General features: G+C 39.3%; 1 protein-coding gene across 1 annotated transcript; it reads right to left on the bottom strand.

Annotated features, from left to right (window-relative positions):
• Positions 1-600: 600 nt before the first annotated feature.
• Positions 601-25,798, bottom strand: SEPSECS (Sep (O-phosphoserine) tRNA:Sec (selenocysteine) tRNA synthase). Its single transcript, XM_084286575.1, has 11 exons — positions 25,570-25,798; positions 24,309-24,463; positions 21,975-22,093; positions 21,732-21,890; positions 20,654-20,807; positions 16,506-16,608; positions 14,873-15,002; positions 14,653-14,744; positions 5,954-6,047; positions 5,204-5,294; positions 601-3,518 (listed from the first exon to the last, which is right to left on the bottom strand). The coding sequence occupies exons 1-11, from the start codon at positions 25,681-25,683 to the stop codon at positions 3,269-3,271; spliced, it is 1,461 nt and encodes a 486-aa protein (XP_084142701.1). The 5' UTR covers positions 25,684-25,798; the 3' UTR covers positions 601-3,268.
• Between the last annotated feature and the right edge of the window lie 1,645 nt (positions 25,799-27,443).

Genomic DNA, 27,443 nt, shown 5'->3' with positions numbered 1-27,443 from the left:
TAGCCCTGCTACGAGGCAGTAACTTTTGGCAGAGCAACCAACTACGTAGCAAGAGCAGTAACCTCCTCAACTTCTGAACCCTAAGTTCTTCCTGAATATTTCAAGTGCTTGCCCTTTCCTGTTTCACCGCTGGTAACCACGTGACCCATAACAAGACAGGGACAGGTAGCTACAGAAATAGCATGTTTGTGGTGTTCCTACTAAGGATTCCTGCTAAATGAACCCCAAGTGGTATCTGAAGCCCACGACGCTTTCCTAAATGTCTCATTAGTAATATGGATGCTGCAGATTACAGGTTGGCTCTAGCAGATTTTTGAGGTCTGTGAAAGTCTTTAGTGTCATGTGCCTATATAGAGGGCAGGAAAAGGGTTGCACCATTCCTTTTTTGAGTTAAGAACCTTCTAACTTCATTGTACAACCTTAGAAAGAACTTCATGGATGGCAAATATTGCCAGTATATTTTTTTTTTGGCAAAGTTATGTCCATGTTATTATAATCTTTCAGCAGTACTACTTCTAGTGGGTAAGACCTGCCATAGCCATGGAATCTCCCCCTATCTATTACACAAAGAAAATGAAAACTCTGCTAATAGTTGCATGTTCCAGTATTATTTTATTACTTTATTATAAACATTGTTGAATAGAGAATAAGTGGTCTATATTCTCCTTGAAAAATACTATCTATCTGTTTCAAGTATGCTGTAAATAACCATTTCTTCTCCATTTCTTTTAAGGTATATTGCCACTTGAATTCCTTAACATTTCAATATAATTATCATGACATTATATACTGCTTCTGTCTATATAAATTTAGCATTAATTACAACTTACCACATCTCAGCGGACAAAGCAGGCAAACACAACCGTTAACTGGTACAACTTACCAAAGTAACAGAATACAAATATTTAGTTCAAGAGTTTATACCTCATGGTGGGCGTGTTTCTCAAAATATTTTAAACTCCCTGACTTTAATTGGAGGAATGATTAAGATTTGTGAAGAGCTTTAAATGACACACAGACACATAATTTGTAACTAAACGTGTCACGTTAAAATGTTTTTCAATTAAAAACAGGTTTAAAAGCACAAAATCAGAACAAAGCAGATAATTCTTTCCCTGGATATCTGTTCAGACAGTTTTGTTTAATTTTTTATCTTTGTTTTCAAGTGGGAAGCATTTTGAAGACAGGAGAAACACTACCTGAGAAAGCAGTTTAATTCAGAGTAGAAGCGAGTAAATTATTTGCAGCAGACAATTTATTACAAGAACATACAAGGTAGAGTAGAGGTCTTTTCCTCTCAGAAAAGGCAACTGCTGTTGGGTGTTTTTTTTTTCCAGTTTCAGGATATTACTCGTCAAATCCTCATTGTAGCTGCTACCATGCAGCCCCCCTAAACTCTCCTAACAGTAGTTCCAATATTCACATTTTGTGACTAGTCATCTGAATCAGTAACTTACGCTCATTCAGGCAGGAAACGGCAATATCCAAAACCAGGAAGAAAGGTATCACCAAGGCCCCGCAGTTTTCACTCTCTGCTCCAATGCTCTGAATACAGAGGGCAGAGTGAGCTACAGAGTTTTGTCCCTCAAGCCTGTGGGAGAGCTTTACTGACTGGAAAAACTGAGGTATAGCATCATCTCAAAACAAAACCAAAAAAGAGAAAAAAAATGTACATCTCCTTACGGCCACAAGGACCGAGTGGCCAAGTTATATTACCTTTCTCCTAAGATGTGCTTGTACAGCAAATAACAACTGTGCCTGTAGTCCAGGGAGCCATCCCTTCCACAAGCTTTAATCAATCTGAAGTGTAACTGTAGCAATAACAATGTGGGAGCAGGTTCAATTTAAACTACAGATACAATGAGCTTCGCAAGTGAAAGCACCTTCAGGATGATTAGCAGTCTATTAACTTCCACATATGAACTTCACCTCTGGTACCAAATCCATTTGAGCACGCTGGAGGGACGGTCCTTTCAAAAGCACTGTTTTGATAAGGCAATTTCCAGAGGGCTCTGAAGGATACGGCTCAGATCCCACCAAACAGAGTAACTAGAAAATTTCCTGACATTTAGAACTCATTAATCGTGGTGTCCCAAGTATTACTACGTTACGGACAAAGAAAAATGTCTTTGAATGTTCAGCTCACTCTGAACAGCAAATGACATAAAAACCTACATACAATGTAGTAATTGTATTTAAGAATAATTAGCTAAATTTTTTGCAACCTACAGCACTGTCACTCCAGTGATATGGAACCTTTGTTCCAGGAACAGACCCTGGATCTATTGTTTCTTTTATGAATTCAAATCAGTAACTGCACACAGCCACAGAAGCGCGAGTGCCAATAGCAGGAGACAGTTCCGAAGTGGATGTCTATAAATTTAAAAACAATGGACTAAAAATGCCAAAACACCCTCAGGTCTCGCTGCCTCTTGAAACTGCTGCATTCATCCCACAAAGCTTTCCTCCTTTTCAATGGATCTCTGACCTGAGTGCCCCTATTCAAGAGTAACCATCAAAGAAGCGATGAAATGAATAAAAATGTTTTTCCCACTCTGCTCCACAGACCCGTGCTTTCACAGCTGCTCTTCCTCAGCATTCCATTGGGTTGCTGAACTATGAAAATGTTCTCAAGAGCTGGGTATTGGCAGGATATGAGGTATTCTAGGTTCTCCTTTGCCACAGATGGCTGCTTTGTTCTAGGCAGTTCATGAGACGTGAGAACATCTAAAAAGACTACTAGTCCAACTCTGTAATTTCTTCACTGAGTTTCAACACTGTATTTAGTAAGGGCTATCCCAATGCTTTTATATAAATCTTTGAAAGCAAAAGAAAAGTGGCAAGTAAGCTGAGGAAAAGCAAGACCCGTTAAGAGTTTTGAGCATTTCTTGGTTGTGTACCTAGACAGGAATTTAGTCATTGCTACAGAAAATCTTGTTAACGAAGAACACATGAATAAGCATTCTGCGACCAGTCCCAACAGTCACCCACAGGCTGACAGGCCAGGTCAAGACTTTTATGAATGCAGAGCTTTACTTTGACAGATATTAAGTATACTTGTGTGGTGCAAAGAGCTTATGTCCGACCTTCTAGGAAGGGAGAATAGGAGAATATCATCTGTTTCCTCTGAGCCTGAATTTCACCCAAGTTTTGTTGTTGTTATTTGTTTTTTTAAGAATAAATTTTCTGCACTGCAGCTTCACAATGCAATACAAACCTCATACTTCAAACAAAAATGTATCTTCCTGTGTTACTGCATCTGTATCTTCTAGTTTGCAAGTTGTTCTGTGCCTGTATTAGAATCACATATTTCATTCACACTTTTTTCTTTGTTTCCTTCTTTTCTACAAGTCTTCAAACACTTGTCCAGTCTTTTTAGGAATATATCTACGTCTCGCTTTTTAATTCCAATTGCTGATGCAGCATTGAGGTAAGCACAGGGATAGTCATTTGAATGTGACATAAAGCCTTTAAAAGTGTAGTTATTCACTGTCTGTACAGTCCCACAAGGAACAACCCTGAAACAAACAAAATTGTGATTCAGTTAAAGATGCCTTGAATATTTTGATGTGATACTCTACGATGAACATATTCATACAAGTTCATATACAGAGCAGTACCTCCTAACTCTAAACAAATGCCTGTAAGCAGGCTTAGAACAGGCATTCTCCAAGTTAGTGCTCAAGCATTGCTATGAGTGACAGTGGTAGCAGATCCTACATTAGGTCAAATCTGTGGGCATAGGTGGATGTCCCTTCCCCTCTCCAATTTAATCACTAAGATCTTCACTTCTGGTATTTTGAGTTCCCCAGCATGGTGCGAAAGACATCTCAGAATCACATTTCCCCCTCACAGCGGATACTTTTCACCGCTGCTTTTACCTCTTCCTCATATGAAGAACCCCTACCTACTAAACTCTATTTCTCAGCACACACCCATTCCCTGACAAACCAAGACCTTAATCCACACCCTTCCATGTCAAACTCACCTTATGGCTCTAGTTAAGCCTACCCAAACAGTTAACACCAATCAATCGGTCAGAATTTATTACATTCCCTGCAATCCATTTAGGAAACTGCGTTCAGACAAACTCCACCAGGATTAGCAGATCCTTACTGTACTGAAGTACTCAAACCACAGCTTATGCAAAAGCCTGTGTGCTAACAAAGCAGGAAGTTGCTATTATTACCACTGCCATGCACCACGAGCCTAACATTTAAAGTCTGTCAAAATGCCAGGTCTAACTGTGTATTTACTGCAAAAGAATCACTTATACAAGAAAAGGAGAAAACGGGAGCCTTTGTATCACACAAAGGACTGGACAGCTTTAACTTTTCCAACACGGAACTTCTTGAATCATTCCAGCCAAAGATGACTGAAATTTCAGGACAAGCCAAGGTTAGGACAGGCAAATTAAAAAGAGCCTCTAACTACAGTACATATAGATTTACTGTCATTCATCTGTGCGGGAAGTGGAATAATCCAAGCTAATGAAGCATACCTTCTGATGTGGAAACAATCAACTCTGCTACAGAAAATGACATTAAGTCTACAGCAGAAGCTAGCATGGCAGCAGTAGTATTCAGATTAAAGAATTCTGCCAAAACAAATTCTAAATCATTCTCTTCTTTTAACATGTTTAAACCAAAATCATTAAAAATGATTTGGCTCACATTTCCACATACCAGTGTCAATAAGAATAAATTCAGCTCACACCGGCTCGAGTTGAAGTTGTTTTTTTAACACAGTTAGTTCTGGAAAGCGGTATTTTCTTCCATATGACAAAAAGCTATGCAGGGTATTAAAAGCTTATTCCCCTGACATCCAGCACAACCGTATTTGTGCTGCAATAAACAAAACAAAGATCTTCCTTAAGCAGCTTACAACTTAACTGTAAGATCAGACAACAGCTGGAAACTAAATGAAACCAAGGGGTTCTAGGGAATAATGACACTGAATTAAATGGGGATAGATTATCTATTTAGTCTACCAAAGCTAACAAAGAAGGCCTCATTGCTAACTCAGGCAGGTACACACGTTATTAGTAGATAACACTGAGGAAAAAGGGTATATTACTCTTGGAACCGTAATTGCCACACCGAAATCAGTAATCATGAGGCAACTGGCACAAAACAAGTATTATACTATATATTTTATGAAATCCTAACACAACCCCAAATTTTCAAGCTCATAGCATCCTCACCTTGCTCCAGAAACCTGTCTTGTGAAAAGCATAGATCCAAGCTGGGTAACGGCTACATCGTTATTTTCATCTAGATTCTTCAGTGACATGGCTGAAGTAACAAAAGATCAGATTAATACTACTACAAAGGTAATCTTTTCCCCAAAAGAGAACCGTAGGGGATAAGGTGGATAAGGTGTCTTCCAACAATAAAAGTCTGGCCAAGTATTTGTGTTTAGATACCAAGAAAGAATAAATACGATTATGTTTTGTCAGTTTGTTTTCCCACAAGCTGTCATGGATTACTTCTTTGGTTGGACTATACGTAAGGCAGAGATTCTGCACAGGGGGAACATTACTTTGATGTTCAGCAGAATTTTTGGTTAGAACAAATATCTTGAGTAGGAATTCCATAATTTGTTTCACAGCACTGTAAAATGAAGTGAGAAGTAATTACACCCTAATTTATTTTAAAATCTACTTATTTATGAAGTCTTACAACACGCTAACATCTTCTGCCTGCCTTGATTACAATAAATGAGTACGTTGGACAGGAGCAGTTTTGTAAAAAGTAAAGGGCCTGAGTCACTGCTTTACTACTCTGCTTTTATAGATGGTTACCTTATTGGGTTCAATGGTTTCATCCTGGCTTACGAACAATTTAATGGAGTGTAGTGAACAATGACTAATGTATAGGAAATGTATATGAAACGGCATTACGAATGCACAGGATATTAGAATTTCTTTTGAAATATAAAAAACAAGAGTTACCTAAGGATATGGGATTATGTGGTGTGTCTAACAGTCTCTCACTGTAGGTATCTGCCAACTTCTTCAGCCCACTTGAAAGATAGGAAAACATCTCCTGGGGAAAAAAAAAAAAGAAAAGATGCAATACTTCTGTTATTAGCTATCAAACAGAAAACAGTACCTATTTCACAAAACTAGTAAATCTTCATTACATCCATTTTATGTGCACCGAAGAAGTTGTCCAGACGTATCTCTGAAATCCTTTTATAAATGAAAAGCTCCATTTTCTTAACCCTGCTCTTCCCCTCAAGATGATGGAAAGCCCTCTATCTGGACTAATATATGTGTTTGGGATGTCAGCCATTCTCGCTGTGGAACTGAAGCCTAGGGAAGTAAAATCTTGAAGAGATGACTGCTATACAGCAGGTCCTCCCCCACACTAGTATCCTGTTGAAGGAGTTGACCTTTCCCCACTCCTGCAGGAGCTTCCCCTCACCCTGGCCCCACGAGCCAAGGAATGATCTGTTACCATCACAGACAGCCACATTGTGAGAAACTGTTCCTTACATTCCTTCTATTCCTTCCTATTCTATTCCTTCTGTTCCTTCTATTAACACATTCCAGACTAAAACCAGCACATTGTGTTACTACTTATTATGCAATCACGACTCCCAAAGGTTCATAGACTTTCTGCATGAGAAAAGCAATACAGTCTCTCAAGGAGAAGGCTGTGACTACATGGTTTTGTTTCATACAACATAAAATTCTCCTGAATACTCAGCTCTATCGTGTAGCCAGTCCTTTTCCTGGCATCAACCCCTCCTATTGAAGCCTACTAAAAAAAATGGAAACATCTGAATTCCTGATATCACTTACTTGGATTCCACCCTTATTGTGAAAGTATCATAAAAGTGAGATTCATAAATGTTTTGGCTAAGATACAAGTCACATTGCACATTAAAGTATGCTTCTCTTCCTTCATCCCTGTTTTATTTCTATAATAATCTACAATAACTGCTCATGGTCTTCCTCAGTTTATTGTCTTCCCCCTCACATATCAGCTCAAAACACAACACGGTAAGAATTAACACCATTCTTATATTATTTGGCTTCTCTTCTGTTCTTTTTAATGCTTTGTTTCTCATAAATAATATCAGAAACATGCAGATACTGTGTAGTCTTTAAAAGATACTACACATTAGATTTCTTCTCTTTCTGGCCAAAAGGACTCTGCCTCTCATCTGCTTCAATGTGACTGCCTGTTTCAGCATCCACATCAATATCTGGACCTGACAAGTGATTTTTCATTCTTTAAATAGAGTTGTCTCTTCTGTTTGCAGACCAGTGTCCTGTTCTGACCTGCACACTCTGACAGGTACGAATTATACCTTGTGATCAAAATTATGCTCTTGAACAGAACCTCCCACAGGTCTTACGAAACCTCGTGAGTTTTGCAGTAGCTAAGTTAGAAGATTACAGATGTTTTTCTTAAGCCACTGCAGTGAAACCAGTCTCACTTCATGAGTGATCAAATGAACGCCACTCCTGACTTGCACTTCCTAATACCATGGAATGAATTCTGCCGGGGAGAAAGAGTACTGTGTTACTGTCTAAATAAATTAGGCTGCAGATTCACTATCAACCAGACCATAAAGCTTATGCAATACTTTGAACAACAACAGAAAACTATGGGAGACATCTATGGCATTCCAGAGCTTGAAATCTGTGAAGAATCATTCCACTGACATTTTTAGAGGTATTTTGAAATCAAATGATTTTGTGGCTTTAATTCAGAGCTTATTTACAGTTCACTCGCAGAAGTTGAAAAACATTTACTCAAACATTCCAACACTTTTCCATTCCTCTTAGTCCCTCACCGAATATAAACACATTGCTCACTTGTTATTTGCTTTCCACAATGAGCATCATTAATATGTTTAGCCATTATATCAGGATTTTTTTGGAATCCAACTCATAAACTAATTTGTGCTCCCTCTGCTGGCTATTTATTTCTACAAGCAAAGCAGAGTTTTACAGAACTATACATTAATTGTGCCTACTATGGAGATATTATCGATGAAAACTGTACAGAGAAAAGCCTATTCTGGAAAAGAAAGAAATCCCCAAGCAATTCATTTGTCTTTCCCAAACCTAGGGAATTCTCCATAGCATCTATTATAGTATTTATTAATAAAAGGACTTCAAGTTGTTATAAACAGTTACCCACTGTACTAAATTACATTGAGTACCTGTGTTACTAGATCAGCCTTCACATACACAGGAATTTAGCAGAACCAGTAAAAATGCAAAGATGGGAAAAAAAAACATCCAAATGTGCATTTTTATCAGTTTGACTGAAGCTATCTGAAAAAAAAATCAGAACTTCTTATTTTTACATCCTCTTGATATTTTATAGTTTCAGAAGTTAAACAGTTTGTTGTAAAATAGATTAATGGCCTCTCCAAAAAAAAAAGAAAAATGAAATATTTTGTGAGGTCAAATCTATAACCAACCCCTATTACAAAATATTTCTATTATGTGGAAAATTTATAAGCACCCTAAGCAATTATACCCAAATGAGCTCTTACATAATTGAATTTCTGCGGTAGACATTCAAGTTTTCTCCAGTGAATCTAACTATTATGCTGAAGTTGCACTGAGCAACCCAAGCACTAAATATCAATCATGTTTCGTTATTTAATTCTCTTTCCCCTTAAAAAATTAAAACTTTACCACCTCTTTGCACTACATACAGACTGACTCTCACATATGGAACCACAGAATGGTTTGGGCCAGGACCTTTAAGACTACCTGGTTCCAGCCCCCTTTAAAACCATTCCCCCTTGTGCCACACCATTTCATGCACACAAAAAGAGGCTGCAATGCTGAGCACAGCAGGCTGTTAATAACAGCACCAAGAAGCCCCTTTCGAAGGCTTCTTTTCTTGAAATGCAACCAAAAACACAACAGAAACTGTACATGTAATTGTGCAACACCTACACATACTACAGTCTCATTTATAGGTTCTCTTGCATTTCAAGAGAAAAAAAGAATTTTGTTCTGAATTCATAAATCAGTGGAAACTTTAAGAATTACAAAACCAATTACAGAACTTTGAAATCTTTGTATCACAAAAGCAACAGATGACCATTAACAGCTTGAAATTCATCAAAGGTAAATGGTGGGCTCTGCACCTGGGACAGAATAACACTGGTCATAAGCACAGACTAGGAGACAAGTGGCTGGACATCTAGACCACAACCTGAATAAGGTTCTATATATTTCACGATGAAAACCCAACAATACTCCCACAGGTTTGACAAACTACCGTGTAGCAAACTGACTAGGCCAAAAAAAAAAAAAAAAAAAAAAGTAAAAAATAATGAATATCTTTCTTCTTGCAAGAATATTTGAAGTTTTACATTTTTAATATGCAGCATTAAATCTTTTCTCTTAAATTCAATCTTAAGTAGAGCAGCAATATAAACTCCTACTGAACAGTACAAATAATTTATTCCTATCAGAACAAACCGTGTTTTCTTACATCAATGATAAAACACAAAATGTAAAACCAGTATTTTACTGAATTGTAAAAATCAAACAAATTCCTCCCACTCGGTGTGGTTTTAAATATTTTAGATGCACACTCCATAAGGACATAAGAACGGCTCCAGTTAATCACTCTAGAAAGTATACAGACAGATGAACACAGATATAAAAAGCTGCATCACACCCCAAGTAACACAGAAATATTTTTAAGACGATCAGAATTAAGTAAGAGTGGTACACTGACTAGTTAATTGGATTAAATGCATCGGTTACCTACACAATGGAGAACAGTTAAAAGGTACTAAGCCTGTTACAGAATGTAGGTCCCTTGCTCTCCACCGGGTCTGACATGACGATGGAAGCCCACTGCTCGTGGTATCACCCTCTACCTGCTACGTGCAGCCTGGCTCACACAAACACACACATGCAGACAGAGTTTTAAGAGACCTGGCAATACAGAATACGGGGCACAACGTGACTGGCACTGAGCAAATCAAAGCAGTCAATTCATCAGGATAACCTTTACCTAACAGCGTGAGTTAAGCAACGACATTAACAGATTTGACTATGGATCTGTTGTTATTGTCTGCACTACAAAAGGACCTAGAATCCCTGACTGGAATTAGAAAACCACTCCTCTATACACTACGTAGACATATAAAAAACCATACTGAGAATCTCATACAAGCAAGAAAAAATGACTGCTGGTTAAGTTTTTTCCATCCTTTCTCAAGCAACATCAAGGCTAAATATGACCACGGAGCACATCCCTTATTACATTGTCATAAATGGACACATTTACCCAGATAGCTGGACAGCATGTATGTGTTACTCCCTTGCTCTCCTGTCCTCTGATTCACTGCACCATCTTATTCCCTCGTATCCAAACATACAATTTCATACTCTTGGAGAATCTCAGACTCCATGAATGCTAACCTGTCAGAAAATACCATGCTAGGTACATATCTGGCCCCGAGGCTGGTGTCACTGGCAGAATTTTGGATGTTTTTGGTCATGGGATGATCTACATGACACCAGGCCTGTCAGGATGCACCTTTCTCAAAGTAGGAAATGGATTTAGTCTCAAGAGTTTGCAGGGCTGATTGAAGGAGCTTTAAACTTCAAATCTTTCAAGGAGGAAAGGAGTAAAATCAGGCTGGCATGGGATGGCGTGCCAAAGTTTGAGGGGCTGGGTGCCAGCAAGGCCCTTCAGTCTGCTCCAAGATGAGCTGGATATACTGGGGCTCCAGGAAAGCTGCCCTCCTAAATTTGCTGTTTGTAAACAGAGAGGGTTTCATGGCTGAAGTGGCAATTGGTGGCTGTCTTGGCCATAGTGGCAACGAAGCAGTCAAGTTTAAAATCTTTGAGAATACGAGAAAAACTGCCTGCAAAATTCTGACCCTTGATATGGGAAGAGCAAACTTCAGGCTGCTGCAGGAACTAGTTATGAAGGACTCCTGGGAATATGCTTTTTAAGGTACTGGGGTCCATCAGTGCTGACCACTTTTGAAGAGCCCTCTCTTAAGAGCGCAGGAACAGGCAGTTCCAAGGCGTCAGGAGTCAAGCAAGCAGAGCAGAAGGCCAGGTTGGCAGAGCAGGAATCTTCTTCTAGAGCTTTGGCAGAAAAGAAAAGTGTATGACCACTTGAAACAAGGTCAAGGAACATGAGAGGACTACAGAGATGTCATTCACCACTGTGAAAGAAAATCTGTGTGGCCAAAGCTCAACTAGAGTTGAAGCTTGCCAGTACTGTGGGGACAACAGAAAGGGCTTTTTAAAGTACGTTAACAGCAAAAGGAGGACCAGAGGTAACATCGGCCCATCGCGTGATGGGGATGGCCACAAACAGCGACACGGATAAAGCAGAGATGTGTAAGGCCTTTGCCTCTAACACCAACGATGGACCTTGGGGCCCCCCAAGCCCTGAGTTGGGGTACCGTAACTGGGGGAACAATAAATTGCCATCTGACTCTGAACTTGTTCAGGATTTGCTGCTCCAGCTGAATGCACCAAGTCTGTAGGGCCTGAGAGGAGTCATCCCAGGGTACTGAGAGAGCTGCCTGATGTTATCTCAAGACCTCTCTCAATTATTTTTCAATGGTCTTAGGAATCTGGAGAGACTGGAAGCTGGCAAATGTTCCAATTTTCAGGAAGGGCAAGAAAGAAGACCCTTGCAATTATAGGCCTGTCAGTCTCACTTCAGTGCCTGGTAAAATTATGGAGAAAATTATCATGGGAGTTACTGAAAAACACTTGAAAGACACCACAGTCATTGGTCATAGCCAACAAAGATTCCCAAGAGGAAAGCCCTGTTTAACTAACTTCATTGCCTCCTATGACAAGGTTATCCATCTAGTTGTCCAAGGGAAGCCAGTAGATCTGATCTTTTGGGATTTCAGCAAAAACTTTCAGCACTTCTTGTCACAGTGTCCTTCTGGACAAAATGCCCAGCACACAGCTAGAGAAGCACAAAATACAGTGTGTGAACAGCTGGATAATGGGTCGGGCTCCAAGGATTATATTAAACAGGCTGGAGGCCAGTCCCTAGTGGGGTCCCCCATAGCTCAATTTTAGGGCCAGTTTGGTTCAGTGCTTTTGTAAATAATCTGGATGCAGGACTTGAATGCATACTAACAAAGTTTGCAGATTATACTAAATTAGGTGGACATAATGTGAACCAGCAGTGTGCCCTGGCAGCCAGAAGGGCCAGAAATACTCTGGGGTGCATCAGGCACAGCACTGGTAGGGTTGAGGGAAGGGATTGTCCTGCTCTGCTCTGCACTGCTGCAGCCTCACCTCAAGCACCGTGTGCAATTTGGGGCACCACAGTATAAGGGCATAAAACCATTGAAGAGTGTCCAAAGTAGGGCTACAAAGATGGTGAAGGGCCTAGAGGGGAAGACGTATGAGGAGTGACTGATGTCCCTTGGTTTGCTCAGCCCCAAGCAGAGCAGGCTGAGGGGAGGCCTCATGGCAGCCTGCAGCTCCCTCAGGAGGGGAGCGGAGGGGCAGGCGCTGAGCTCTGCTCTCTGGGGACAGCGACAGGACCCGAGGGAACGGCATTGAGCTGGGACAGGGGAGGGTCAGGCTGGGGGTTAGGGAAAGGGTCTGCACCCAGAGGGTGGTCAGGCACTGGGACAGGCTGCCCAGGAAAGTGGTCACAGCACCGAGCTGCCAGAGTTCAAGAAGCATTTGGACCACGCTCTCAGACACATGGGCTAATTTTTAGGTGGTCCTGTGTTGAGCCAGGAGTTGGACCCCATGATCTTTGTGGGTCCCTTCTAACTCAGGAGATTCTATGATTGTTCTTTTCCCTTGGTTGTATGAAATTAATCTCTTCTCAGTAATATTCTGGTCTCTCTGGCTTGAGCTCAAATAACTTGAAATAACACTCATGAATAAGTATAAAAAGAGAAAGAAAAAGAAATATTGGAAGTTTTTTATAGCTGACTTTGTGTGAGTAGGTGTAACTGCACCGATATAGAAAGGAGTACTCAATGTCAAGCTATAAATAGTTCCTGCTGAGAGCCTAATAGCTCTGCCTCTGCCTTCACAGAGCACAGGCAATAAACTATCACTATTACATTTTTACAATTCAGGAACAAACACATTTAAGCAAAAAAGGTTTCTATTCCTACAGCAAATCCAATAAAAGAAACATATTTATGCCATATATAAGGCTATGTTTATAGAGTATACTCACAGTTGATATAAAAAAGACCTGAAGTTGTAAAAATGTAATGCTTTATTCACTTTAGAATCCTACTTCCAAGGAAACGATATAATTTAAAATATACACCTATTCATTAGGACAATTTACTTATGAAAGAATTATTATTTATGACTTGAACAATATTTATATTGCCCATTATGCTATCTGCTGACTGTGTAAACCTAAACATCAAAATCAGTATTGCAGAAGACAAGATAAATTCACTTGAAACTCTTTTGGAGGTGGGAGTAAAAGGAGTGAAATATAAAATTTGCTTTTAATGAAGACACAAATCATACATTGCAATAGGCACAGCAGTCCAGAATAAAACAACCTTAGAAACTGTATTCCAGCAGTGGCAAAAATGTGACTGCTTTCAGTGTTTCACAAGCCACGTTTTCAGTTTGGTGGTACTCCATAGCTTAAGTCAACTAAGCTGTTCTTTTTTTTTTTTTTTTTTTTTTTTCTCTATATTCTAGCTATTCCTAGGGATCTCAATTCCAGTACAGAGTATTTGCATGCCTGTACAAGGAGCTAGAAAAAAGTCATAGCATCTAGCACTACTGCTCTGCTCTGATATCAGAGGCAAGAGCAAGCTGTCAGCAGGAAATAATTGGAACTTATTTCATAAATAAAACAACGGAGCACATCATGCATGATTTAAAACTATTAACTTACAGTATGTAATACACAGCATTTCCTTGTCTAAAACCCTCTACAAAAATATTTCTCTACGTTAATGCATACAGATAGCAACATCAGGCCTTTAATACGTCCAGAATTAAGGACAACTTGATATGTAGAGGTTCCAACTTTAGACCACAGGAATATCTGTGCAATGCAGTTATATCCAACTTAAAACACACAGTCTGGGAGAGGCACAGAAGAAACCTAGCTCTGTATCTAGATAAATGCCTTAAATTACAGTCTTTTAATCGTTTTGTGGCCATGCACAGGATTTATAACTTATTAGAAGTTGTGATTCACTAAATAATGCTGTACAAAATAATTTAATTAAACACTACCATAGCACAAAACCATGATATGGCCATGAAGATGAGCAGAAACCCCTGGGTTAGCTCTGCGTGTCCAGTCTCTTGGTTTGGTCCTGGAAGCACTGTGATTATAACACTGTAGCATTTCTCAGATTCTACTGGGCAAAATCCTACTGTATTAGTCATACTCTGTAACAACAAACATGAATACTGCACGAGATAGATAGTACGGGACCTCAGTTTAACTCTCTGGCTTGGAATACAACAAGGAAATCAAGCTTATTCACGAACACCATTTGGCCATGAAGTAATTATATTGTATTGCCTTTCCAGATTAAGAACTGCGAGCTCCAAAGAAATTCAACAGCTTTCTATAAAGAAACAGGATTTACTACACAAAGCAGTTTCGCAACAAGACTTTTAACAGCTGACTTCAAGAAAATGCTGATTTCCAGAAAGCTTACCTTTCTCTCTTTCAGTAACTGTTTGTAGCCACTGGCACCTAGAGACAGAAGTGTAATGAGGACATCTAAAGAAGGAGATGCAGAAGCTCTTCCTGGGAAAAACAAAAACCCAATATACAGATTAAATTTACAAAAGAAAAAAAATGTAGTGAAAGACAGCTGATAATCAGGTTTTCTACAGTTACTTTGTATGGATGAAATCAGTCTGTGAACTACTTACCTGGATACATTTTGCTGATCTCCTGAATGAAGGACGCATCGAAGCCAGCAATGATAGCACCACCTACTGGAACCATAAAATTTTTGTCCAAGCTCTGAACAAAAGCATCTATTCTGCCTACTCGAGCACCCTTTGTCAAAAGGAACAACAAAAATGCACAGCATACATTAGAAGAGACTTGTGATAGCATCATTATTAAACACAATTCAGCAATGTAACTGAAACAAATGCAATTCCTAAAACTCTCTGATACTGTATCTGTAAGGAACAGTTAAAAATTGCAATATTACCTTTTCTTAGTGTTGCTTATCATTATTCATTGTCTGCTTACATAGTGCCTTAAAAATTCTCATTTTGCTGCAATTTGAAATATTGGTTTAGTTCCTGCAAGTCTATAAAACGTAGCTCATTCAGTAACTACCAAAAAAATCCTTGCAATTTAATGGAAATTATGCAGTTAAAAATGTACAAATCAAAAAGTCTCACAGATTCTGATAGTAAATGGCTACACGTTAATGCTTCATGAGAAAATAAACATTTTTTGAGATATATAAATATATCAAAGTATCAAGATAGATTTATATATATATATATATATATATATTTATCTACATCAAAACAAGAGAACTGTGATGCTCTCCCATGGAAACGCATCTGGGGGTTCTGGCTGATGGAAAGTTGCATATGAGCCAGCAGTGTGCTTGGCAGCCAAAAGGGCCAACCATACCCTGGGGTGCATCAGGCACGGCATTGCTAGCCGTGGGGCACCACAGTATAAGAAGGTCATAAAACCATTGGAGAGTGTCCAAAGGAGGGCTACAAAGAGTTCAAGAAGTGTTTGGACAACACTCTCAGACACATAATCTGATTTTTGGGTGGTCCTGTGTGGAGGCCAGGAGTTGGACTCCATTATCTTTGTAGGTCCCTTCTAACTTGGGATATTCTATTGATTCTATATAACGCTGCTTGCAAATAACTTCCACACAGTAGATTCCCCCTCTTCCTGGAAAACAAAATGTCCTTATGCCTAGCCAAACACACACTCTTAAAGGGAAAAAATAAAAATAGAAATTAAAAAAGGTAGATTCTGCTGTGTGACTTCAGTTTGATTAATTCAGTATAATTGAACTGTACAATTAAGAATTATGCACCATAACAGAACCTGAAAAGCATATTCAGGAACATATATGCATATTAAATACTATGCAAGTAGATAAATATTAAAGTACTACATATTATTATTTTTTTTTTAAATTGAAAAGTTGAAAGAAATTGAAAATCTGTAACACATTCTATTGAAGGTTTAATCCACATTCAAGTATGACCCATTATTTTACAGTTAATTATGTCAGTAAATTTATGAAATATTTTAGGAAAGATTAATAAGGACATAATTCCACCATAACAGACACCTTTATTAAATTAGAAGCACATAATAGAAATAACAAGTATTGTTTTAAGTGCTATGTCCCTCTGCTCCTTGTTCTCAGAAAACTGTTCAACTACCAGGCATGCACAGGATTAGTCTTAGAGCTGTGAAACATGACAAAATTTGCTAGCATTGTCTCTAATTAGAGATTTCTCTTTTTTGTTAAAAAAATATATATATATATTTGAAATACACAGTTCCTACCTGCTGGATGAGATGCATACATTTTGAAGACTGAACTCCATAGGCATTGTTGACAATATGGGGAATGTCATAGTTAGCACAAATGACAGCCAGCTCCTCCAGCCTGTGAGTATAAAATTGTAATTCAGAGGAATACCGATAACTGTAATTCATGCTATCAATCAGACCTTTAAAAGACTGAAAGGTCTACAAGAGATGAGAAGAACCTTTTTGATTAGTGCCTCATGGTAGTAGTTGTCACCTTAAGCAGCAAAGGTTAAGAAGAACCTGTTAGCTTTTACATGTACTACAAATTGTTGACCCAGGCTGAGATTTTTCATGCTTCACTGAAAGTTTTGTTTAGCACACAGTAAACAGATCCCAAATCACTTCCTTTCAGATATTAACATCTTTTTCATGTTACTTTAATGATAAGTAACAGAACTTTAGCCATTTACGCATTTTTCCTTTTCTTTTAATATTCAACCTGAAAATGGCCTGATGGAAGATTCAGGATGTGTCTTGGGAATTGAGAACTGAGAACATCATAAAAGAGGAAGTTGTGACATGTTTCCAGTTTTGTTGTTGCGTTTTGTTTTGTTTTTTTTCCTTCAAAGAGCTAGTATTCTAAACTAAATCAGCTAAGCTGATTAACAGAAAGGACATTCTTCAAAGGAATGAACAGCCTTAAAATGATAGCTTTAAATGGATAGCCTTAAAATGTCTGAATGTGGACATCAACACATTAAAATTTTGTTCAATTGTCTACTCAGAAATAAAGAGAAAATTTTCATTTGCCTTTAGAAATTCCCCAAATTACACTGAGTTCAGCTTGGATCGATTTCTCAGTGAAACTAGGATTTATGTGGATGCAGAGGTCATTTCCATTAAGGGACTTCAGCTTTGTAAACACACATATGCTTAATAACCTTTTCAGGGCACTCCCATCATGCTTCATTTTTTTTAATCCCTTGATTTTTTACAAGCTTATGAATATCTTCTAGAAAGAAAAACTATATGTAAAAAATAAGGTAAAATACAATAATCTGAAGTGATGATAAAAGGTAATATTAAAAAACAACAGAAAAATCCAAGCCTTCAATGTATTTTTGACTAGATCTCCTTTTGTACAGCCTCCCTCTGTGATTTACTGACACCCATATAAAATGTGACAGAGTAGGAAAACATTTTCCAAGAGGTGACATTCCTTTGTATTCTATTTTTATTACATTGCCCAGCATTGTTTTGTAATGCAAACTCGGCCACAAACCTCCGGCTCCATTTTCTGAACTTCAATCCTTAGGAAAACAGCATCATTACAGTCTTATTTCTAAAGAAATCACCAGTATGCAAATCACAAGTACGACAAGGTAACACCAGTAGTATCATGTACGTATTCATTTTCTACAGTCAAGATATTCAGCAGGAGCTGCATGTCCAGTAATTTTTCACATTTATCAACACCCTGAATCCTGAACTGCATAACATTAACAGGATACTTCAGGAAACGTAACACTACACAGGGCAAAGATTTTGCCTTCCGATCTGGATCAGATTCATCCCTCGCCTTCCAAAGAGACTCAGAGGAAAGTACTTCCCCCTCTGACAGGCTTCTTTTCAAGTGCAGGTAGAGGATTTCACCTACCTGGAAACATGAGGGTTTACTGTTATGTGTGCTCACCTTTCTCTACTTGCTGAGCCTTAGAGAAGCAGTAAGCTATATTCTACAAATCCTGAAAACAGAAAAGGCTCTTTACTTTTCCTACAACTATTCTACTGAATAATTAGATCCATGCTACAATACAGGATGAGAGGGCTGTAGCTTGAAAAGAATATGTGATTATGCATGGGAAGCACACAATTAACCACACCACTTGTCTGCTTCCAAGGATTAAACTGAACCATTAAGAGCAGCTAGTCATATCAGAAAAATAAAGCATTAATCTAAGGTAGGCTACTGCTCAAGCTCCTAAAAGCCACAAACAGGACTTACAGAAATATTTTCCAATTTATTCCTTCTTCCTCTCCTGCTTGTGAAAGTTCATTTAAAAAAAAAAAAAAAAAAAAATGCTCCTTCTTCTAATACTAATGAAAGTAACAAAATACAGAGAGGGCTCTGCTAAGTACAAAAATTAACCAAGAAGACACTTTTTTCCTTGTGTTCTCTTTCAAATACAGTAGTTTTAGAAACAACTCATTGTAACAGCAGGTAGACAGAGAACTGATGTCTCTCCAAGAAAGGGATTTATACAGGAGTGCATTATTCCAATAAAGTTAAATAATACTTCAAAGGAAAGCTATGGGTACATAGGCACAAACATCTTCCCTGACCTAACAATCCTAAATCACTAACAATTATAAAACACCACTACAACTAAACAAAACCTTAAAAATGTAAACTATTTAAAAAGAGACTTATAAAATGTTACCCTCCAGAAATGCTGCATTTTCCTTCCTGTAGGAAGATGGATGTTATGGCCTTCAATAGCTGACAGTATCCTTTAAATAGAAAGTGCGTGCATTTCCTCCTGTATCTGTGGTATATCATAACACAGTGCCACTACCTCATATTTCATCTCTTAGTTGTAGAGAACAAAACAATCGCATGTCAAAAAGAGAAGGCAGATAAGGAGAAGATTCATTTACCCAAGCTATAAAATAGACCATTCAATTTTGATAGCTCTGATTTAAGCTAGCCAATAAATTTGCAACTCAACTTCAAACAATGCTCATGGTATTCTGACAGAATTATTTGTTTTTAACTTCCTTATAGCAACTAGGTTAAACCTCTGATAAATACTGTGGTGTTTTTTTAAAGGTAGGAAATCAGAAGGAAACATGCCTTTACTCACCATGTTTCAAACTCAGTAACATTTCTCTTCTAAATTTGCAAAAATTCAACTAATTTTTCAGGTAACACAGTAACTAACAACAACAACAAATGCACTGCAGATGAAAACTAAACATAAGTCTTCTCAACTTTGTGACAAACACAAAATAATTAAAGTGAGGCAACTGAGACACTACATTTAAAAACATGTAGAAAGTAAACCGTTAGTATCTTGTACTTGCATGTAGTACATGCAGGACCACAAAAATATACCTGTTCAATTTTAAAACCTTGCTAATTTGTTTCTTGATACTTATTTTCATAAGCAAAAAGAGAAAGTGGGTTTTGCAAGTAACAGTGCTGCTTAATTTGGTCAAATGATTTAATATACCAAATACTTTATCCACACCCTACTCCAGCAAGTCATTTTCAGATTGAGAGATTTTTCAAATATTTCAGAACTAATCTACACATAAAAATAACGACTCAAATATTCACTTTCCTATTCCATAACTGTAGTGCCCATCTCTGCTTCAGCTAGTGCTTCAATTACACATTTTTATAGCAACTACAGAAGTTACGCACATGGACATATAACATTAGGAAGGAGTGCAATGTATTGTAAGTGGCGATTCTTTTTATGGTGATTTAACAGCTGGAAATCATAAGAAGCAGGAGCAAGCAAGCAGGCAGCAAATGTTCAAACCAGGATATGTTACAATAGGGCATATCGTATGTTACACTCCTAAAACACATCTGCACTACAGATTTTCAAGAGTTTTCTTGTACCAGTGTATCTTTATTAGTGCTATGGACACCAGCAGAATACAGAAAAGAGTGGCTCAAAGGGTTTAAATGTTGGCTGTAGGGTTTTTTTGTAGTTTTTAATTAATAGCCTAGGAAAATTCATCATTGGCTACAGAAGAGTAGAACAGGCAAGAGTAATATTAAAATTTGGCATTAGGTGTGGAATTATATTTTCTGGACTATGTTTCTATGCAAGTCTACTCCTACTACTTCTGTGAAATTACAAAGCAAATCACTGCCAAAGCAACATTATTAAATTATTAGCAAATCACTGCCAAAGCAACATTCCTTATACTAAAAGTGACCTCAGTCACGTGAGAGAAGGAAGACCTGTATTACCCTTACTTCCATCACACACTTTTCTGAAAGTGGAACATTGTTTGACAACTTGCTGTTACCCTTACCCAAGGGGATTAAAGTATCTGCCCTAGTTGTTGGCAGTAATTAGGCAATGTAAGAAATACAGGGATCCAAAACACACAGTTTTTTCACAATGACAACAAATAAAGCACTTCTTACGAAGACTACTTACCTATCAGGTACCCTCGGAGCAAAGCAAGACGTTGTTGAATGCACACAAAGAATATTTTCAGCACCGAGAGCCTTGATTTTAGCCTCCACTGCCTCAATGTCTGTCCGTAGCTCATCACCTTCTAGTACATTCTCTATCACCACAGGCTCAAAACCTAACCAAACGGAACAAGACCTGAATGTGTATCATTGATTCTCCAACTGATTCTGGAGTTTTGGTTCTAGAATAAATCCAAAAAATCTTTCTCCTGTTAAAAGATTCTTTTAGCTTTGGATTAAGAACATAGACACATTAGTACAGAACCCAGCCCTGTTTCTAATTTTTTGGTCATTTTTATCCAATGAATCTTTTATGCAGAAATTAAGCATTTCCTAGGAACTAAAACCAAAATCTATGCCACCACTGGCTCACTGAGCTGGAAAATTATGGTATCCCTTACTTGCCCTTTCCTTGATCCCATGAATCTGCCTGCAGGAGAAGACAGAATCAGAACAGGGACAGACTTCTATCCTTAGCTTGCTTATAATCTGCTAAACAAGGAATTGCATTTTGGAAAAGATAAGGTTTGAACTAAGAAAGGCATCAAACTCATTTTCTGAGCGAGCACTGACACTGCAAGATTACAAATGAATGGGACATCTAACACTTGCCATGTTCCAAAATAATAGAACGTGCAAGTCAGACGTCTAGCTTGTCACCTTCTGATCCCAGTTCCTAGGGGACATTTGTTTTTTGCATAAACCTGAGAGGGCTGTGAACCATGAACCTCAGTCTTACAGTGTTCTCAGGAAAGCAAATTAGGCATCTAACTAAGGAATGAATGGTCATTTCCTTGGTATTGTGCTCTCTATATGCATCTTCCTACCTCAGCATACTCCAACATTTTATAAGACATTAGGAAAACTCATGTGATTGCCTGTTAGAAATCAGGTGTGTAGAAATAAAGCACTTAGCACTGCTATGCATTAGACCTTTTCTGGATCTTACTCCGAACAAGTGAATTCACTATCACTCTGAAAGATGAAGTTTTACATGTGTTAGAAGAACACAACTGTGTAATCAGTTGTCCCTCTATTACCTGCAGTTATCATTGATTTAAAGCAAGACTTCTGGTCTATACGTGGCCAAATAATGTATTTTGCCTTTGGTCTCTTGTGCCGCAATGTTAAAAAACACAGAGTTAGACTCATGCCAGTTGCCATAGGAACCACAAAGCAGTTGGTCACTGTCTGGACACCTGCACATAAAAAACAGAAGTCAGAAATTAACACGAAGAACACAGGATATGTATACACATAGATATTTTTAGATTTACACCTACCAGCCAGCTTTATAATATCCAGAACTACTGAATTAGTAAGTTTGTTCAAAAGGCTGGACCCTGCAGCCTTAGGCTGGACTGCAGAGATATCACCTGACCTTCCGATTCCATGGATCAACCTAAACAAAGAAGGTGGAAAACACAGATCAAGATTTTTCATGTTGCAAAGCAGCAACTCTTGCTGACTGAAAAGAACTGTTTGATAAACAACTGCAGAAAATGTATCCAATGTAATACCTGCTATTTTGAGTTCCATTATAACAAAATACATATACTAGTATGAAAGTGTCCTTTTTTTTTTTGTTTTGATCTGTAGACTAACCATGTTCCAGAATGCAAATAAAAACTTGGAGAAGGCCCAAAATTGCAAAACCTTTAGCATCTGGTTTAAATACACGCCAGCAACTTCTTGACGCATGTTGAGCTAGCATGATAAATACTGATACGTCCAGACACAAAAATCCAAAGCAAAAAAAATCAGTTGCCTATAGTGTAACATAGTATAGGCATGGTTGTACTATACGGATACTCCCCTGACAAATGCTTTACCCTCACAGGGCAAAGAAATAATATGTACCATGACAAAATGCCCTCAAAGACATCTAAGTTAGTGTATCTCTTTGCCCATCTTCTTCTATACCTGCAATTCATCTACCTCATTGTACTATTCAATTTATCTATTGTACAATACTGTCTCTCTCTGCATTCTACATTTATAAATAATGTTTATAAACTGTGCTTATAAACCTTAGATATTATTTAGCACCTTTCAGGATTGAAGTATCCTCAAATCATTTATAAAACCTAAACTGACAGAAATAACTTTACCTATGGCTAAAATGCAGCTGTTCAAGCAAGCTACTAACATTTATTTATGGCTTTAATTCTGTTTTTGTCTTGGGAATGAAGTAAAATGCAGTCTCACGAGTGGATGAAACTCAGAACTTCTTGGAGCACAGTTTTACAGCTTAGTAATTTTTCCCCACTTCAGGCTATAGTTTGAAACGAACAGTGGCTTGATAATCAGTTGAAACTTGCACCCAATCCTCACTTCATCAAAATATTTTCTTCCCTTAGTTTCTGCTGCTATGTTCTTAATGGTTTTATCACACTTTGTTTTCTTTTCTGCACATATTTACTTCTTTCTAAGGAGCCCTCTACATCTGGCCCTTAGAATGCATTAAGCAGAAAGGACAGACAGCTTCACAACCATCTCCTGCCACCTCTAACCACTGCCAAAATTAGCTGGTAAAACATACTGCAGAAATAAGGAGCATGGAGGAAAGCCACTAAACCTTTCTTTGCTATTGCTTACACTCCCGGGTGAAGGTGCGATGCCATGGCTAAGGACAGCCTAGGCTCTCTATGGCCAGAAGCTGGGCCTGCCTTCTCCAGCATCTTCAGAAAGCAGCTATGTAGATACTCCACTGCTGTGACTCTCTACCTCCCTCATGACATGTCTTAGACTAGACAGCAGTACAGAAAACAAAAACCCCAAACTGATGTATTAGTGGATTTCTCCATCAGTTTTTCATGGTATGGTGGGGCTTCAGAAAGCCATTAAGGTTCAGTAATTCAAATTCCATATGGTAAAGCTCACAAAAATTCTGGCCGCTAATATGCTTTCATGCTAATATTTTGAGGATAAACATTCCAAGAAGTTTCACTGAGTTTCATTCATGCTGGACGAAATCAGCAGACACTCAGCACAGAACACCACGCAAAAAAAAGTTTATCTTCAGATATTAATGCAGAGCCACTAGAATTATAGCATCCAAAGCACCTGTCAAGTGTAAGAAGGGCTTCAAGCTATTAACAGCTTTTCTAGTCTTTATAAATCTGCTTACTTCATATATAAATTTTAAATAGACTGAGTTTTTATGCGCATATCAACTTATCACATTATAAATATATTAATGAACATTAAAAATACAAATAGCTGTTCACTAGGAACGTTCAATACTTTAGAACTCCAACATTCAGTACTTTTGAATAATACACAGAAGAAGAGCTGCACAGCGTTAAAAAGGCAAGTAATGCATGAATTATTTTAAAGCAGGAAGATCTCTCCTTGCATTCAATCAATTCAACAACTCAGGCTTCTACCAGTTCAGCATACAGGACACAACCCTGACAAAAGATTTTTGTTATATTCAAGTCTTTCCAATGAGTTATTAATGAAAATTTAATACAGAAAGTTGCATCAAGTCAATATCGCATTATACTGTTTTTCTCAAATGCTATCTAGCTCTCAGATAACAATTCGCAGTAAAATAAGCACTTTGGAAACATTAATAATAAAACAGAATAATTCAAACTGCCAATAAGGTGTACCTGTAATGCCTTCGGGCTACAAGTCCTGACGCCACTCTTCCTTCCCTCTCACCCACACCGCAGTTGCCCAGGAAGTTATTGCTATCCATTATGGCAAGCTCATGAAGAAACAGTTCAATGGTGCTTTCATCCCATCCATCTTCAGGACACTTTCCCTTAATAACAATATGAAGATAACTCCTAAACTTGGAAATTAAGAGCAAGCACATCTTTATATAATCTGTTTGATTGATGTTACCCTTCTTTTCTGCGCTGAACTGTAGTTTGTATTTTGATTCTGCTGTTACCTAGTGTTACAAACTTGGATTCAAAGAAATGTTAATAATGATTTTTCCATGTATTCAACACGATTACTATTAGCATATCCTGATATTAAAAAATTCAGAGTATTTTTCACTATCAAGTACTCTTTAAGGTACACACACCACCACTGCAGCCCATACATGCTGATTGCTCCCTAGAAGCCTATGGATTATTTGATATATTCTCCACACAAAACCTAATAACTTCTGCAGAAATTCAGCAGAGCAAACTGGGTGAAAATGAGATAATTGGGATAATGGCACCAAAATTATTAATTATAAGTGGAACATAGTTTCAGTTGTAACTCATCTTCCTATCCACATGGTTTCTTTTCTAGTTATTACCCTAATTCAAGACTTAACTACTTTCTGAAAGTAATTTGTATAGGACTACAACCAGATAGAGTTGTGTGAGCTCCTTTTGGTGTTAGAAACGCAGTCACCTCGGTGAAGTACAGAGAAGACCCTCACAGGAAAGGCACTGCAAACTCGTAAAGCATTACTATTGCAAATCAAAGGTTGGTGTTTTTGTTGTTGTTGTTTTGTTTTTGATAACAGAGCTAACTCGAGCACGTTTTTAAGTTAAAGGTGTTGTATGAAAGCGAAGTCCGTCATGGTGGATGATGCGACTAATGCAAACGTTCGAGAGCTTAAAGAAACTCCGGTAGTGGCTCCGGAGACAAAGAAACACATCCCTCCGGCACCTCACGAGAGGGATTTAATTTTGTTATCGACGCATTTCGAAACCATTTGGCTGCCTGCCACCTCCCCTCAGCACCGCGCGCCCTGAGGGCACCCTGAGGCAGCCCTGAGGCAGCCCTCCCGCCCCCCACGCCGCGCGGCCCGGGCCGGCCCGTGGCGCTCCCGGGGCTCCCTGCCCGCGACCCCGGCCCCATTTCGGAGCCCCCCGGGCTCAGAGGGAGCCGGGGCCGTGCCGGGGGAGGCGGCCCTGCGGTTACCTGCTCCAGCAGGGCCCGCAGGAGCAGCTCATGGCCGCGGCGGCCCTGCGCCCCCTGGCGCACGTAGGCCGCCGCCACCAGGCGCTCGCTGGAGCCGAAGTTCTCCGCGTTCATGGCCGGGGGGCGACGCCCGGCTCCCCCTCAGCGCAGCGGAGCGGAGCGGAGCGGAGCGGAGTCCTCGCCGCCTCCCGCAGCACCGCCGGCCGCTGCCCGCCCCGCGGAGCCGCATGCGCCGCCCGGCTGCTCCCCCGGCCCTCCCCTGGTGGAGGCCGGGCCCATTCCGGGTGCTGCCGAGAGGTGTCGGGCTGCTGCGGGCTGCTCCGCGCCGCCGCCAGCCTCCATCTCCCCTCCTCGACCGGGGGGGCGGCCGGCGGCTGCCCGGCCCTCGGGGAGCGAGCCCCGCGGGAGGTAGACTTGTCGGCCGCGGAGAGCTGGCCGGGCTGTGCTCGCTTTTCCCAAAAAGTGTAGCGGTAGAGAACAGCCACGTAACGCCCCTCGGGTGCCTCGCAGGGTAAGGAGACCCTTCTGCTCCTCAGGAGGTTTCTGCGAGCTGTCTGTGGTAAATAAAGGTGGTGTGCTCACGCGGCCAAACTTAGGCCAGGCCGGGCCTAGCTGAGCAAGGTACTTCAGCAAAAAAAGGCAAAAGTTCCATGACAGGTAGGGAAACATGCTGCTGGGAATGATCCCCTTTTCTTCCTTTTTGTGTTATTTGGGAAAATAGACAGTTAAGCCAGTTGGAAATCTGGGACAGGCTTTGCACCCTCGCTAGGAATTGCCAGCAAAGCCTGAGCAGCCAGAAACCTACCCACCCTTGTACTGGGGGGCTGGCAGCTTGCCCTTTGCTTTGCTGAAGTACCCAGTGGCTGGCATGCAAAAAAACGAAGAGGCACATTAAACACACAGTGTGTTTGTTCCAGGGCTTAGTCTTAACCAGCCCATGCCTGGTCAACTGAATTTGTTGATGAAGTTTTATCAGATTCTTCTGTTTTACACTTTTAAGCTGAGGTGGCTAAATAACATGAGAAAAGTACACGGTGACCGTCTTGATTCTGTATGTTTAATTACCCTGATTAGGATCTGTCAGGTGTTTTGGCTGAGTAATCTTACACACCTGTTTGAATTGTCAGCTGCGACTGTGATTAACACAGTTTCTTACCCCTTTCAGCACAAAAGAGCTTTGCAAATTGAATTGTCCTGCTTCTTAGTCTCCGTAGTCATTCTGCATCTGGACTGTTATGAGGCATTGTATTAATGTTATTTTAGAAACAGAACTATTCGGCTTGTTCTTTACTTGAAAGGATCACAAGAGGGCGCTCACCTAAAGCAAAAAGTGCACTTTGTGCATGTAGTCGCTGTTTTTTTTTTCTGTTTGTCCCGTTCCAGTGTTTTGACGTGGTGCTCAGATTGGTATTATAAACAAATGAGAATGCAGCCAGTGGGCTAGAATGATAGAGGCACAATCAAACTTATTCGCATGCTTTAATTGTTAGTAATTTTAGTCCAGGTAGCTAATTGAGAGTATTAGCTGCTCAGATTTAAAATTAATTGTTTGTTAATAACTATTATGGTGGCGTGTATTTTGCTTAATGATGAGCTGTTGCAACACGAACTCTGAACCATTGAAGACTGAGGCAATGTAAAGGCTTTGAGACCAAAACACGGGCAAGTTACGGAATTCTCATTACAATAGCTCAAAAGTAAGCATTAAGTGCGTGTACACGTACACTAGCATGTGCAGATGGATCCCTAAAGCAGAAGAAATAACTGATGAGTTATTTCTTGTTTACCTTATTCAAGAGAAATAACTCTCAAATCTTTTAGAAACACATGGGTGAGCTGTTCAACAGAATACTAACAACTCACCCGTAACTACT

Source organism: Netta rufina (genome assembly GCF_964035555.1).
Source record: "Netta rufina genome assembly, chromosome: 4".
Lineage (NCBI taxonomy): Eukaryota > Metazoa > Chordata > Aves > Anseriformes > Anatidae > Netta > Netta rufina.
Note: the sequence above shows the minus strand (reverse complement) of the source record. Positions and strands in the feature narration are given on the sequence as shown.

Excerpts from the sequence above, each read along its gene's own strand:
- SEPSECS (XM_084286575.1), bottom strand. The coding sequence starts at position 25,683 with ATGAACGCGGAGAACTTCGGCTCCAGCGAGCGCCTGGTGGCGGCGGCC. Across the intron at positions 24,464-25,569 it reads TGCGGGCCCTGCTGGAGCAG|GGAAAGTGTCCTGAAGATGG; the intron begins GTAACCGCAGGG and ends ATTGTTATTAAG. Across the intron at positions 15,003-16,505 it reads GTATGCATCTCATCCAGCAG|GGTGCTCGAGTAGGCAGAAT; the intron begins GTAGGAACTGTG and ends CTTTTGACAAAG.